Genomic DNA, 16,215 nt, shown 5'->3' with positions numbered 1-16,215 from the left:
TTTATTAACAAAATTTTATTTGTTTTTATTCTTATTAAAAAATAAAAAATAATAATAATGAGGTAATAACTGAAAGAGGCTTCTGTTGGAAAATAATCTACATTAAATGGTCTTCTAGATCATTCATTGAATTTAGTTAAATGATCATGAAAAGTCCCCATTAATATGATTAATTTGGTAGTTACATGATGGATGTAATTACATAATATAAAAGGACTCTTACCTTTTGATGTCTTGCATGTGCATAAATAGAGATACAATAGAACACCATAAGATATCTCAAATGCATACCATCTCCATCAAAACTAAGGCATCCGAAGGGAAGTAAGAAAGATTAGTATAATGGCTTCATCATCTTCAAAGATAACCATTCCTACAAGTAAGTATGGTTAATAATTCGTTTATCTAATGTTTATGATTAAGTTTACATGTTAGTGGTTGTTAATATTGCTCATGTTCTAACGATATAATCAACATGTGGTATCAGAGCGTATGTTGATTATATCGATTCAATCATAAAGTTCATTTCCTTAACATTAGGTGAATCGATCTCTTGAAAATGAAACTATTTTGGTTTTGTAATATACTCACCGAACTTGGTGTTTCAAGAAATTGGATCAAGTTTTCTAGAATGAATGATATAATTTACCTGCTTGATTAGTTATTTCTTATCAACCTCTGTATGCGAATGTTGAAGACTTATGAACTTCCTTTTACCATGCAAAATTCAATGAAACCCCTTATACATTGGCTAAATTTATGTTAAAACCCATATGTATTTGACATATTGGAATTTCAAATATTTGAAAGCTGTCCGAACAATTTAATGGTTTTCTGTCTCTCTTGTTTTCACAAAATTTTTTTAGTGGACTTGAATTTTTTTCATATAGATTATAAAATTATCGTATAATTATTATTGCCTTAATTTCGGTTGAATGTTCTATGAAAGAATTATATTTTCTTGCGTAGCTTAATTCCATAAAAAGAATTATATGAATGTTCTATGAATGTTTATATCATACTCTTGTTATGGTAATTTGTTTTATTTATTCTAATATGTTACATCATAAATAAAATATACTTTGATGATTTGAATGACGGAACCAACTGAGAAGTTATTCAAGTCAGTTAAACATAAAATTCATTTAATGTGTATTGTCAAATAATAAACCCAAAGGCTAGTTGTTTAATAATACACATAAAAAGAATTATAGGCCTAACATGTATAAATATACACTTCTGCCCAACGGTAATGTGTGCATTTATGTGCCGAAGCTTTATGTGTTCACGATACTTGAGTGTTGGTCATAACCAATGCGAACTCAACATTCAAGTATGACCATACACTTATTTGTTCATAATACTTGAGCGTTGGTAATAGCCAACGTGAAGCCAACGTTTAAGTAGGACATTATTTTCATTCATAACATTTGGATATTGGTCATAGCTAACGCGAAACTAATGTTCAAATAGAATTCTAGTTTTAACCTATTATTTTGGTGTTATAATGGGTTTTATCTTCAATGTATTATTAATGTCTGCTTTATTTTGATTACCCCATTATTTAGCTTACTTCAACTTTGCCACTTCTGCGTGTATTAATCTAGCATCCACTATTACTCTAAATTTTGATGTTGAAGTTCTGACTGGGGCAAATTTTGCCTCATGGAGGGACTCAGTTAAACTTATTCTTGGCATGTTGGATCTTGATTATGCACTGAGGCATGATGCTCCCGCTACTCTTACTGATGAAAGCATAACAGAAGATAAACAAGAGTATGAAAGGTAGGAAAGATCTAATCAAATGTGTCTTATGGTAATCAAGAACTTCATCTTAGTTACCATCAGGGGAGCAATACCTGATTCGGAAAATGCTAAAGATTACCTGGACTCAGTGGAGGAACAGTTCAAAGGATCTTCAAAAGCGCATGCGAGCACTTTGATTATGAAGATGCTTAATTTAAAGTACATTGGGGTAAGTGGTGTGCGTGAGCACATAATGATGATGAATGACATGGCTAATAAACTTAAGAGCCTAGACATGGAAATCAGTGACGGTTTTCTAGTACACTTCATTATGACCTCTCTTCCAGCACGCTTTGATGCTTTTAAAATTAACTATAACACTCATTAAAGACAAATGGTCAATGAGTGAGTTGATAGCAATGTGCGTGCAGGAGGAAGAACGTTTGAAGTTAGAAAAACCAGATGCTGTTCATGTCTCCACTACCAAGCCATTAAAGAGGAAGGGAAACTACAAAGGGGAAATCTCCAAAGTCCATAAAACTAATACAAGTTCAGCCGCTATCTCAAAGGCCACATCTGGAAAACTTAGCTGCAAATTCTGCCGTAACACGGGGCACAAGCAGCGAGATTGCCCTAAATTCAAGGAGTGGCTAGTTAAGAAGGGTAACCATCTATTTATGATATTTGATTCCTTTAATATTAATATTCCAATTAACACATGGTGGAGCCAGATTGACAATGCGAGCGGCGGTCAAAGGGCAAAATCCAAAAGGAGTGAGGCAAGTTAGTTCTACACATCATCGATCGGACCATGTTTAGCAAGGTTCGATTTCTTCTCTCGCTCACGCCATTGTGTTGGGGTGTGCTGGGTGGAGTGAGCTGTGAAACAATTCCACGCTCTTTTAGATGATGTATGAATTATGAGCTGAGATACTCTCCGCCTTGATCTGATCGAAGCATTTTAATAGTTTTTCTGAGTTGGTTTTCTACTTCGTTTTGAAACTCTTTGAACTTTTTAAAGGTTTCATGCTAGTGTTTCATGAGATACACATAGGCATATCGACTGTAATCGTCAATAAAAGAAAGGAAGTATCTTTCATGATTCCTAGACATGATTTTGAAGGGACCGCATACGTCAGTGTGTATGATTCCCAGCAGATCCTTTGCTCGTTCATTCTTATGAGTGAAAGAGCCTTTGGCGAGTTTGCCAGCAGCAGGATTCACAGTCATCAAAAGAGTCTAGTCTTGTGGATTCAAGAATCCCTTCGGATTGGAGTCCCTTAACTAGTTTTTTGCTTATGTGGCCAAGTCGGCAATGTGATAGAAATGTATCATTGATGCCAGATCTGATAGGAAAGATTATATACATTATTGTTTATTTGAACATCAACCTCATAAATACCATTTCGAGGTTTAGCCTCAAAATAAAATATATCAATTAAGTAGGCAGAAATAGTATTACTATTAAAAACGTACTTAAATCCTTGTTCAAATAGTAAAGAAACTGAAATAATGTTTCTGGTCAAACCAGGTGCAAACAAACAGTTATCCAAAGTAACTACAAGGCCAGACGGACAAGCAAAACGATATGTGCCAGTTGCAAGAACTAGGACTCTTTTCCCATCACCCACGATGAGTTCCATGCTGCCTTGTTTCAGTTTCTTTCAGTTTTTAGGCTCCTGCAAGACATTAACGATGTGGTAACCACATCCGGTATCAAACACCCATGTGTTGCTAGAGACAGTGAAAAGTTCAATAACGTAAATAGAAATACCTTTAGACACCATTGGTCCTCTGCCGTTTCAGCTCAGCAAGGTAGTCGGGACAGTTACGTTTCCAGTGTCCCATTTTGTTGCACTTGTAGCACTGGTGCTCCTCAGGAGGCGGCGATGGTACCTTTGCAACACCTTTGTTAGTGTTGGTGGCATTCCTGGCAGCAACAGTAACCTTCTTCTTGCCTTTACCGTTATGACCCCGGTTCTTGGGTTTAGGCTTGACAACACCAGCAGATCGAACCATAAGAACTTGATTGTTTTAGCGGGAATATTCATCTCAGCCGTCTTGAGCATTCCATGAAGCTCCGACACTGTCTTCACCCAGCCATTCATATTGAAATTCATTACGAACTGGTCGTAAGAGCTGGGAAGAGAGTTCAGGATGAAATCCGCTGCCATTTCATCTGACAGAGGATAATCAAGTTTTCTTAGTTGTTCGATGTACCCTTTCATCTTGACGACATGCGCACTAACAGGTGATCCCTGTTCCATTCTGCAGCTGATAAGCTGCTTCATGGTGTCATAGCGTTCTTGACGGGCTTGTTTCTGGAACATGCCCTTAAGTTGCTCAAGCATCTCATAGGTACCAAAATCTTCCAAGCCTTTAGCAAGCTCGTAAGACATGGTGGCTAGCATGATACAGACGACTTCCGCAGAGTTGTCCATATGTTTGTCAAGAACCCTCCTGGCATCAGCAGTATTGTTTTCAGGCTCGGTTGGAACATGTCCATCGAGAACATAGTGCTTCTTTGCCATCTTGAGAACAAGTCCCAAGTTGCGATGCCACTCAAGAAAGTTGGTGTCATTCAACTTTTCTTTCTCAAGGATAGCCTTGAGGGTGAATGAGGAGTTATTATCAGTAGACATCTGTTCAATTAAGCAAAAGTAAATTTTATTAGTATTTTCGATGTTTTTAATCCTATTATTAATGACCCAATGACATTATTAAATAGGAACTTGAGAATCTGGCTTCCAGTTACTAATGGCAGCTGTAGCACACAACATTAGTAAGTGGTTAGGCAGACAGACAACGATTGCCAATTGTGGATAGAACACAACTCTCATTTATGAGGCCTATTAAGACAACATTTGCCTAAGTAGATACGTTTAGCCTCATCTATGCCCACCTTAGTCTCCAGACAGCTGTAGCACGTAACAAGAGAGTAAAGTAATAGTCGCCCTAGTATAGTCACTTGTGAAAGAGCCGGATGTGTCAACGAAACCCTTTCACCTTTAAGGGATAGGCTAGAAATCAAGTGCGGTGCTGTAGCTCCAAACACTTGAAGTTTCACAGTATGCCTCAAGTGTGACTTATAGTAGGATGGCATAGACTATTGATTTAAATTGGGATTAATTTTAAATATTACCGAATAGAGTAAAAGTCCAGTTTTACTTTATTGATCGAGACAACTTGATGAACCCTCTCATCTCTCAGGACACTTAGTTTTATATAACCTATTAAAACTAAGTTTGTCGCGATAATACCAACCAATTTTAAGTTAATAGTTTTACCTATTAAGTTATTAGTTATGGAAAATTAAATTTTGTTTAATTTTGCAAAACTTGATTGGTTAATTTATTTTAATATATTTGGTATTAGGTTGGTGGTATTATAATCCTATTATAATCAAGCAAACAACCAAAATAGCAAACAGAATATGTAAATCTTAAATGGCCAAGATTAGTGATTGACCTTGCTAGAGCCTATTAGCAAGGGGTCAAGGGGTCACAACACAAAACAACCACGAGGATGGAGTCTTGGTGCATCTCGTCATCTTTGGTAACTCCCAATGACTTCAAGAACTCCATGAGCTCGTCCTCGTCCTTGGTTTTCTTCGGGTCTTCTTCATTACAAAATCACACTAATACAAGTAATGAAAAACTAAACCCTATCGATTACAATTTTGAACCATCAAGGTGGCCAAAAACCATAAAATAAAACCGAAAACTAAATACAACTTTTGAACCATCCATATGGCCAAAATAAAATCATTCAACCAAACAAACAAGGTCGGGCCAGATTTACATATTCAACGAAAAATAAGTCGGGCAATATTTTGGTCAAATAAAATAAATAAAATTTTGACCAAACTAAAATTGCCCTAATATTTTATCTGGATCATAAACGTCAACTCCATTGAAGTTTATGATGTAGAACCGGTGAAAATACCGGATTCGACTCGTATGTTGTAACCAAGGCTCTGATACCACTGTTGGGTTTTAGTGGTTATCAGTTAAAATTTCGTTTATTAAATCCGGTTCAATAAACGTGACAAATAATAATTAATTACATTAATTAATATACGCAGCGGAAAATATATGTTAATCAGCACCGAAAACAAAACCCGACATGATCCGGTTACAAACAATACGAGTACGAGTCAAAATATTAAATATAAACTAACAATATATTTAAGTTTACCTCGGTTAATAATTAACCGGTTGAGACACTGAAGGCTAACGAGCCGAGCTAGGTGAGACAACGAGATCCAACGACCAACGGTGCGGTGCACGACGGCAACCCGGCAGCTGTGGTGGTGTGCGGACAACAGCCCGGCAGACAGCGGCGGCGGCAGCGGCGAGCGGCGGCGGTGCTCGGGCAGCGCCGGCGATGGGGTGGAGGAAGAAAGGAGATGGACTTTTTGATTAGGTTAGAGTTAAGGTTATGTCCATAACATCATGTGTTTATATAACCTATAATTAGATTTAACTAACTTAGTTAGTTATAAACCTAATGGGCCAACAAGTCCACTTCTTGCTCCAAAGCCCGCTCCATGTAATTTCATCTCGTTAAAGTATCTAACTCGGTTAACTAACTTAAGCGGGTCAATGGCTCGTTACCTCATGGTGTAACTCTCACGGGTCATAAACCGGTTGGCCGTATTGACTTACCCGAACCAGTCCATAATTCCAACAGTTAGATTATATCGGAACACGAGATAACACTCTAGCTCATCAGACACAATCTTGGACCATTCTAGAATCCACCATTTGACATGACGGATCACCTAGAAACCTTAATCACCTTTTCTCTCTTCTAGAAACTATTTGAGTCCATTAAATATTCCCATTTTGTAATTGTAAATTTTTTCGGTTAATATATAAGCCAAAATTTTCTCCTACGAGATACCATGGTGGTAAGAGGCATTCTCCTCATCAAATTGGCAGTGACGTAACAAGATTTGTAGTTTTGACATGCATTCTTTAGAGAGTTTTGACATGCATTCTTTAGAGTGTTGGGATTTTATATACTATTTTAGAAAATAGATAGCAATGAATGACTTCGTGATATACAACATTTTAAAACAGTTATAAAACTCCCGACATGGATCTATTTAAAAGAAGCCTCGAAACAAAAAAACAAAAGAACCACGTAAGGTTAAGCCGTTAAGATGACTACAACCTTTGAAGATAAATATATATCATTTGTGGGGTAGAAGAGCTTTACGGTTTACAATCGAAAAATGTGTGTTTTAACTTAAAAGCGGTCCCGATCATTGAATCGTTTCAATGGTTCGATGACATTGCCAAAAACCGACCAGTCCAACCAGTTTGGTTGAGGCCATGCCAACCTGTAGGGGTCCGATTCTCAATCTAATCAACCCGACTGGCTTGTTTTGTTTGATTGACAATATTATTATTATATAATAATAATAATAATAATAATAATAATAATAATAATAATAATAATAATAATAATAATAATAATAATCGGCATTTAAAACGAATTCATAGCATTTCATATTTTAGTTTGCATGTGAGGGTATGATACGTTCTTATATGTTACAAAGTTCAATGTTATTCTTTGAATAAACGTATTCTCAATTTTAAGAAATCGAACAAAGTTTATTTATTTCTATTTTATAATAAACTAGTGTTTTACCCGGTGTGTTGCGCCGGGCCGGTCAGTAAAACTCGGGCGTTGGTAAAAACCAAGCATTGTAGGTCTCGGATTTGAGGCGGTTAGTCAACACAAATTCGGTCAGTTTTGGTTATGCGCGTTTTGGTATTGGAACTAAAACAAAAAAATGAAACAAAAACCATTTAAAAACCAAGGTGGACCAATGTGGTGGCGTCGATCAGTAAAGCTCGGGCGTAGGTAATACCCGAGCGTTGTCGATCCCAGTTATTGAGGCGCTGAATCTAAACAAATTTGGTCGGTCTTCATCACGTTTGTTACGGTACTGAAAAAAAAACGAAAACAAAAAGAAAATTAGTATTCGGTCATTTTTCGTTACTGCGTCGATACTAAAAAAATGCGGTAATTGTATGCAAATTCAGTCTGTTTCACTTAACAACACAACTATTCAGTCCACACTAAAGTTAATGTTGAAAGACATCTATTCTAACATGCAAAAAAACATAAATAACACACGTAAAAAAATAAAACAAACATTCGCATAATTTGAACCCAGGTTGCAAGCTGATACAAACACTTACCCACCGCAACAATACCATCCAACCAACACAAGTCTATATGTAGAATATTAAAACCATTGATATATATACAAAAACAGAAATATACACTTTGTGACACAAAAGTTCTTGATTATACTAATTTATAATTCACTAAAATACGAAACATGATAGATTGATAGCGAGAGCGGATTGTAATTATTAGTGCAAAGAATAAAAAATTATCACGTTTTCTTTATATTAAATTAAATTAACTTTATAAAAAGCAATAATCACACAATGATACATGATCAAATCGAGTTTTTATCTTTTTTTTTTATGTTCGTTAAATAAAACAAACGATAATAGATAGTGAATATATAAGACAAATGTATAAGGGGACAACAAACTAGTGAAGAGGTTGTGGATAATTTTAACGTTACCCATGATTTCTATTATGGTATTAGGTGAGAAAATTAATAATTAAACATGTATAAAAGTATAAAATAGAATTAAAATAACATGGTGTTCATGTGAATCGATCAAATCGTTTAAAACTAAGCAAACCGGCCAGTTCACGGCTCAAAATTGTTTGGTTTTGATTGTTTGCCGGTAAAACCATGTAAACCAAGCCAACCATGTAAACCGTGGAACTTTTAATACGAATTACTGTTATGAAAAATAAACTAAAAAATTGGATCGAAATACTAAACCACTAGGTCTAACTGACTCGACCATCCAGTTTGGTTTGTCGCTCCTTAAATAGTAGTTAACCGTTCGCTCCAAACTTTTTAATGTAACCGGATCTTATGGTAAACCCCGTTCTTTAATAGATTTGCGATTTAAATGCTATAGGCTAACAAATAAAGATACATAAAGGAAAAAAAAAATTTGTTCATGACAATGCCATGTGAGATCTAGGGTTTTACCATAATGGGCTTTTGGGAGTTTCTCCTAGAAATGATGGTCGGTCGGGGTCGTTAGCGTTGTCTACAATATTTGCGGATGTGAGTGGCCTTTTTCCAATGAGTATACCTGGGTGTTCGAGCTTTTTTGATGGTTCAAAAAAATGTAATCAGTTAACATTGTCGCCGTGTAATTTGTATAAAAAATGTCGTATGCCTATTTCTAACTTTTTAAGCCGAATAATAAACGCTATGAATTCATGATCAACAGTGAAACAAACGACAAAGTTAAGAAAATGTAAAAAGTATAACATTTTGTGTAATGAGAGTGAAACAACTGAAAAAATTAAATAGGAATAAGTGTAGTAAAACAGAAAATGAATTATCTCCACGTCAAATTCTAATTAAATTCTGGCGTAACCACATGGGCTCTGTTGAAACTTTGACTAATTATATTTGACATTAATAGGACATCTAACGTTGTTATTTAGTGTAGTTTGAAATTATTGTCACACCGATAGTTAAAACAATCATATATAACTTTTTTATTGTGGCACTTGTTAAAAGGTTTAATTTTCTTGAAATATATATTTTCTTAATCCCATATTAATTATTTTAATAATTTTGTGAATATTTTTAAAGATTCCCTACTTACGGCCTAGCGGTAGGAAGCCTGAGTTCTTTAATGGAGACTCAAGTTCGAATCTCATTTGTGTCACTTTTGGGTGATATTGATAATGAAAGATTTGAACTAGGCCTCGTGCAAAGGCTGTTAGTCAAATCCTGAGCCGGGTTTTTGTTTCATCGTGTGTTACGCTAGAGAGTTCTGCTCTTGTGGTGATACAACAACTGCCAAGTAGCAGTTGGCGGTATGCTTTCCCGGGGAAACGCTCAAGCCAAACTCTGAAGCTAGTTTGGGTTCAGTTAAGACAACATAGTCTGGCCATAATGAAGCATCAGGACTCTCAAATTTAAAAAATGCGATAACCTTAATAAAGAAAGTCGTAATAAAAGAAGAATATTTTTAAAGGGCCAAGATATGGCTAATGAAGGTTTTGAGGGTAAATGTCACCGCTCTCAACGGTTTTAAACCGAGACCTAATAATACTGAAACAGATTTACATAAACAGTCCCTTGAATATGTACAAGTTTCAAACTAACTTTTATTTATAATTGTGCAAGAACACTTTTACGGTTTATTCACTTTTCACATATGCTCACTGAAACTTTATGCATTTCAATTCGATATATGTAACTCCTTTTATACATATAAAGAAAATACTAAATTGAATGATACTTATTATTAGAATCACAATTCTTAGTAACTTATTATGTTAAATTGTAGAGCTCCAGTTGTCACTAGCTAGCTCGGGTGGTTAGGGATTTTCAATAAGTTTTCCGTTCCGGGAGGTCCGTTTTTTGTTCTCATCAGTGTGTACCGCTTATCGAGGAGATTATTACTGTAAAATGATTCAAACTCTGGTAAAAAATAATTGATGTATAAGATTTCATTTAGGAATTTGTCAGCTATACTAACGTTATTAAAAAAATGTAGAGCACAAAGGTGAAAGCAATTTTAAATTGCATAAATATATTTTTGCCTCTTTTAAATTATCATTTTTATATATTATCATGATATTATTACTGAAATAACTATATACATTAAAATTTGCATGCTATTAATTTGAATTTAAAAACATTATTTTAAGAAACAACTGATCTCATTTATAATTATAGTTTAACGTGCTAGTAATGTTTAAATACGAGTTTTGGATATCACTTTATCTAATAATAAAATCACTGTCCGAACACAAATTTAAGAATTTGATGACATTCTCTTCATAAATGTTTTAAGATTGATCAATTTCTATCAAAATCTATGTAGTTAGATTTAAATCCTGATAACATAGCTGGTAATTTTGAAATCCTGCCAGGCTTAGCCCTCCCGATTAGAGCCACCAACACCATACCAACATTACCAAACTCACTATTTTACCTAAAAACATAACACTTTCACAAATCAAAACCGCGACAAACGGAAACCATAATATCTTTAACACCCGTTTTCGAAAACAAACAAAACCTGAAGGACTTCACTACAAATTCCAACTTCCTACATATACAATTTTTATTTCTTATCATAGACATACACACACACATCTGGTTTTATTACTCCCATCATTATTAATATTATTATTTCTATTTCGCAAATACATTCATATAATCGTAACTCATTACTGATCTGAACAACCACCACGGATCACACCACAAATCAACCAATCTCCGGCACCGGAATGCCAGATTCCGGCCACCAATCGGCCACCGGTTCACTCTAAAGTACACTCATCTCACCGGTTCAGTTATTTCTCACTCCAAACCCTAATTTCTCTCACTTCGCTTTTTGAATGTGAAAACAGAATCAGATTCTCTTGTTTTGACTCTGTAATTGCAGCTTTTATCGGAAATCATTATCTGATTAATCAATTGGAAAGTTAGGGTTGGTTAAAGTGGATTCAAATTAGGGCTTTTTGTATTTTGGTTCTAATTGATTTGTTAATGATTTAGTTTTGTCTGTTTTGAGTGTGTGAATTGTAATCATTTAAAAAAACAAGTTTTTTTTTTTGGTAACCCTAGTTTTAAGTGATGACTAGTTGATGTGAGGTTTCATGTGAGTAACTGAATATGCTGGAAGAATCTTATACTTTGTTCAAGTGTTGTCATTGTTATTATCTTGCTTTTTAGCTTTTGTATTATGACTATTATCCTAATATCATATTCAACCTTACTGAATCGGTTGATGTTTATCATGTTATCACCAGGTAGATGTTTTTGAAGTTTTCATTTTTTTTTAATTTTTAACTTTATTTGGGATGTGTACTGTTTCTAAATCAACATACTGTTTAGATTCTTGATGATTGATGATTTAACATCATGTTATTCTTTAAATTTTAAACTACATGTTATCACCAGGTATACCTTTTGTTTTTTGTGGTTTGTAATTATAACTGTAGAGTGTGATGTTTACAGGTGTAAAAATGAGTTGGATTCAAAATGGGAAAAAGCAGAGTCCTGAAAAACCTGTTTCAGGGTGTTTGGGAAGAATGGTGAACTTGTTTGATTTGAATACTAGTGTTGGAGGAAACAAGCTCATTACCGACAAACCGCATCATGATGGTGATTTTCTTATTAATTTTTAACCTATATTTCATCCTCTTTTCAGTGAGATTCTTATTATGAAAACGAAGCTTGTATTGTTAGATATGTAACATGCCTGTTTACTGTTATGTTAGGCATTGATTTTTGACTCTTTATATGGAAGTTATTTGTGACAATATGAAATTGCGCAGGTTCTTCATTCTCTACTAGGCAATCGAGTCTGGTTGATGATCAGTTGGATGATAAAGTGGTAATTACTTCAAATTATGATAATTTTGCGAAATTCTTATAATGCATTAAGTATATACTGATTCAATGTTGGTGTGTGCAGATTGCATCTGACTTAAAAAAATCTCCATCAAGTAGAAAGTCAAATGGAACACCGATAAAGATGCTTATTGCTCAGGAAATGTCAAAGGAAGAGGATTCAAAGCAAAGTCCATCTAATTTGGTTGCCAAACTAATGGGTCTAGATGCTCTGCCACATCGGCATCAGCTTGATTCTGCTTCACGCAGGAGCCAATCAGGACCTTTAGAATTTTTGCAACATGAACATGGAGAGTACAAGGATGTTTATGAAATACAACAAAATGATTCACAACAAAAGGGAAAAAGTCGTGAAAAACAAACGATGGATCTCGTTCGTGAGAAATTCATGGAAGCGAAACGTTTATCGACCGATGAAAAGCTTCGCCAAACAAAACAGTTTCAAGATGCATTAGAAGTTTTAAGTTCCAATAAAGATATGTTTCTCAAGTTTCTTCAAGAACCCAATTCTTTATTCTCACAGAATCTTTACAATTTGCAATCGGTCCCACCACCACCAGAATCTAGAAGGATTACGATTCTTAAACCGTCTAAACTGGTGACTGATGAAAAACAGGTTTGGAACAAAAAAGGTTCTGATATTTTGTTTTCACCTGAATGTTGCAAAGTTGATGATACCCCTAACAACCAGCCGACTCGCATTGTGGTACTGAAACCTAATAATATCAAAGTTTCTTCATCGCCTTCAAATTCAATGTCACATGATGATGTTTTGAATGGGGATCAAGAAGAGATTACAAATGAGATTTCTGAAAGTTTAAGTGGAATTAGAAGAGACGAAACGCCAATTTCTTCTGTTTTTTCAAACGGTTATATTGGCGATGATAGTTCATATTGTAAATCGGAGATTGATTATGCAGCAGGGAATCTTAGTGATTCTGAAGTTGTTTCACCGGCTTCTCGACACTCGTGGGATTATATTAACCGTTTCGATAGTCATTATGGCGCGTCGTCCAGCCGTACATCTTATTCTCCAGAGTCATCTGTTTGTAGGGAAGCTAAGAAACGGCTTTCTGAAAGATGGGCGATGATGTCATCAAATAAGAATGTTCCAGAACAAAGAGAAATACAAAGAAGCTCAAGTACATTGGGTGATATGCTCGCTCTTTCCGATTTGAAGAAACCAGTAAAACCTGAGGAAAATCAAGAAATTTGTGATTTGAACAAAGGTGAAGATGCTGATAAAGGTTCTAGAAATCTTTTGAGGTCAAAGTCTGTTCCGGCCCGACTTGGTGTAGAAGTTTCTGGTTCCTTGAAAGACAAGGCAGATGATAATACTAAAGATGTGAAGGAAAAGCTTGTCAAATCATCATCTTTTAAGGGGCGAGTGTCAAGTTTGTTTTTTTCTAAGAATAAGAAATCTAGTAAAGAGAAGTCCCACCAGTCTAACAATGTACCTCAATCTACTGGATTCTCCCCAAAAAATGTTGGTACCGAAGGATCTCAATGCATTAGTGATGTGGTTAATGAAGCATCATGTTCTGGTCTGAAAAAAGGCATAACTTTACCTGAGGTATTGCTTCTTTTTATGAGTTATATGTACTTATTTAGGTTCTTAAATTTGATTTGAGTTGATTTTTAACTGTTTATCACAGGCGGGATTTTCTTTTATGAAACCTGACTTTATTGGAAAGCACATTGCGAATCAGGATCACCCGAGCCCTATTTCGGTTTTGGAACGAAAATTTGAAGACGACCACATGACAAATTGTCTTCAAAATTCCAGACCGAATAAATATGGTAATTTTTATCAACTACTTGTAGACGTGAAAATCATGTTCGTATCTACTTTTCTAGTTTTATAAACGAATAGCGTGCTGTATTAATTGGCAATTCTTGGACATCATTAATATTTTTGTTGTAATAACAGGAGTAGAGCCTATGAGATACAACTTGATTGATAAATCGCCCCTGATTGGATCCATATCCCGAACTTTATCATGGGATGATTCTGCAGGGTCAGCCACACCATACTACAGTAAACCCTCATCCACACCTCTAAATCCCGAGGAAGAAGAGCGAGAATGTTTATCCTATGTTCAAGCCTTATTATCAGTTGCGGGTCTCAGTCAAATTCGGTCAAACTCGTGTTTAGGCAAATGGCATTCACCTGAAAGCCCATTAGACCCGTCATTAAGAGACAAGTACATGAGCCTAAGCCAAAAGGAACCCATACTTAGTCAAACCAAACTAAGACATCAGAAAGCAATATCAAAACTCGTGTTTGACTGCGTCAACGAGACTCTGATAGATATCACGGGCCGTGGGCCCTACAGTGGGGCCCATAACAATGTAGCTGACATGGCAATGTCATCAACGGTGTTGGAGGACCGAGTGTGGGGTCAGATGAAGGAATGGCTATGGCGAGAGGAGATGTGCGATTGGGAGGACGGTGATTGTGGCGGCAGCGTGGCGGTGATGAAAGAGGTGGTGGGGAGGGGGTGGGTGGAGTGGTTGAGAATGGAAATTGTTAATACAAGAATGGAAATTGAAAGGAAGTTGCTAGAGGAGTTGGTGCAAGAGTGTGTGTTGGAGTTGAGTGGTAGAGTTTGATGAGGCTTTTGTGTTTTTTTGGCTTCTAGTAATGATTTATAACATAATTATTTATGTACCATTAAACACTATTATAATGTCTTGCTAGTTTCCAAAAATGGTACTTATTTTATTATACTACATGATTAGTCTTGTTCATTTCATAAGGGTTGAATATCTTCTTTTTTATTACATTAGTTGTGATCTTGTGTGCCATATAAGGGACAAAACCTAGACTTTTCTACAAGTTTTTGATTAATATGTTGAATGATTTAAACACCATATCAATGCCATTAAATCATGTAAAAAAATATTATTTGAAAGAAATAGGCATACATCATTGTAACCTTGTTGCCCTAGCCCACTACCTGTTTATTCATGGTTTAAAATCATAAATACATCATCATATACTTAATGGTTTTGAGAGAGAGATGAGTTGATGTTTCCATGTGGCTTTTATGCTTGTGTGGTCCTCCCAAGTCACATAATATTGTTATTGTTAGATGTTAGATAGGTGTCACAAGACTTAAATAAGACCCTATAATAATACATCTATATATAGTTGGGTTTATCTTATTAATTTAACAAAAAAGAAACTACATCCTTCTAATTTACGGGGCGTTCTTTTAGGTACGGTTGATTTGGTTCCACCTAAAACAAAGTTGTTCGACGCTCAAGTCCCACTATGAAACAGTAGATCTTGAAGCAACTTATAAACATTTGTACAACTCCACGATAGTCAATTTATTTTAGGATAAAACTTGACATATATGTTTAAGCACGCTTGATGATTAGATTCAGGGATTGAAATTTCTGCTAAAAAGACCTTAACTCACTTAAACAACTACTAACCACAACTCGTCTATCCACCGACAACTATTAGTCTATTATGTACAATTAATTACTTCATAATTTAATACTGTTTTAATAATATTGGTTCCCAATCACAATCGAAATGAAATTGTCAAAAGAAAGAGACCCTACTATATTAATTAGGGGTTGTTATCTTAGATAATAGCCATATAAAAAGAATACCAAACAAGTCATAAAAATGATTTCTAATACTCTTATTTTAAGATGTCAAGATCTAAGTACATCATTAGACATCCAAATCAAACAACCTTCTTCCTTACTAAAATTGACAATGCATACCCTGTTTTGTCCATTGAGGGGTCACTTTTTATCTTGATTTGGCTAAGTGGTGGTGACTATAATGTTTTCATATTAACTGTGAGTGTCTTTCTTCCTTGTTAAGCATTAATAACTCCCTCAATTTCGTTTTAAACTTCTAAGAAAACACACTTATAAGAAAACAAATATTTTTCATTGATAGATGTTCGGAATGAAACAAAGTCTTAATATAAGTGCGCAAAATAGCA

General features: G+C 35.2%; 1 protein-coding gene across 1 annotated transcript; it reads left to right on the top strand.

Annotated features, from left to right (window-relative positions):
* Nucleotides 1-342: 342 nt before the first annotated feature.
* Nucleotides 343-14,972, top strand: LOC143610861 (uncharacterized). Its single transcript, XM_077085223.1, has 9 exons — nucleotides 343-379; nucleotides 1,569-1,785; nucleotides 1,849-1,975; nucleotides 2,178-2,529; nucleotides 11,849-11,995; nucleotides 12,169-12,227; nucleotides 12,309-13,817; nucleotides 13,900-14,044; nucleotides 14,175-14,972. Exons 1-9 carry the CDS (start codon nucleotides 343-345, stop codon nucleotides 14,855-14,857), a joined length of 3,276 nt encoding a protein of 1,091 aa, XP_076941338.1. The 3' UTR covers nucleotides 14,858-14,972.
* Nucleotides 14,973-16,215: the final 1,243 nt, after the last annotated feature.

This window comes from Bidens hawaiensis, unplaced genomic scaffold, assembly GCF_021521415.1.
Source record: "Bidens hawaiensis isolate Kalapana, Puna unplaced genomic scaffold, B.hawaiensis_p1.1 tig00028528_1, whole genome shotgun sequence".
Taxonomy (NCBI): Eukaryota; Viridiplantae; Streptophyta; class Magnoliopsida; order Asterales; family Asteraceae; genus Bidens; species Bidens hawaiensis.
This window is presented reverse-complemented; position numbering and strand designations above follow the sequence as displayed.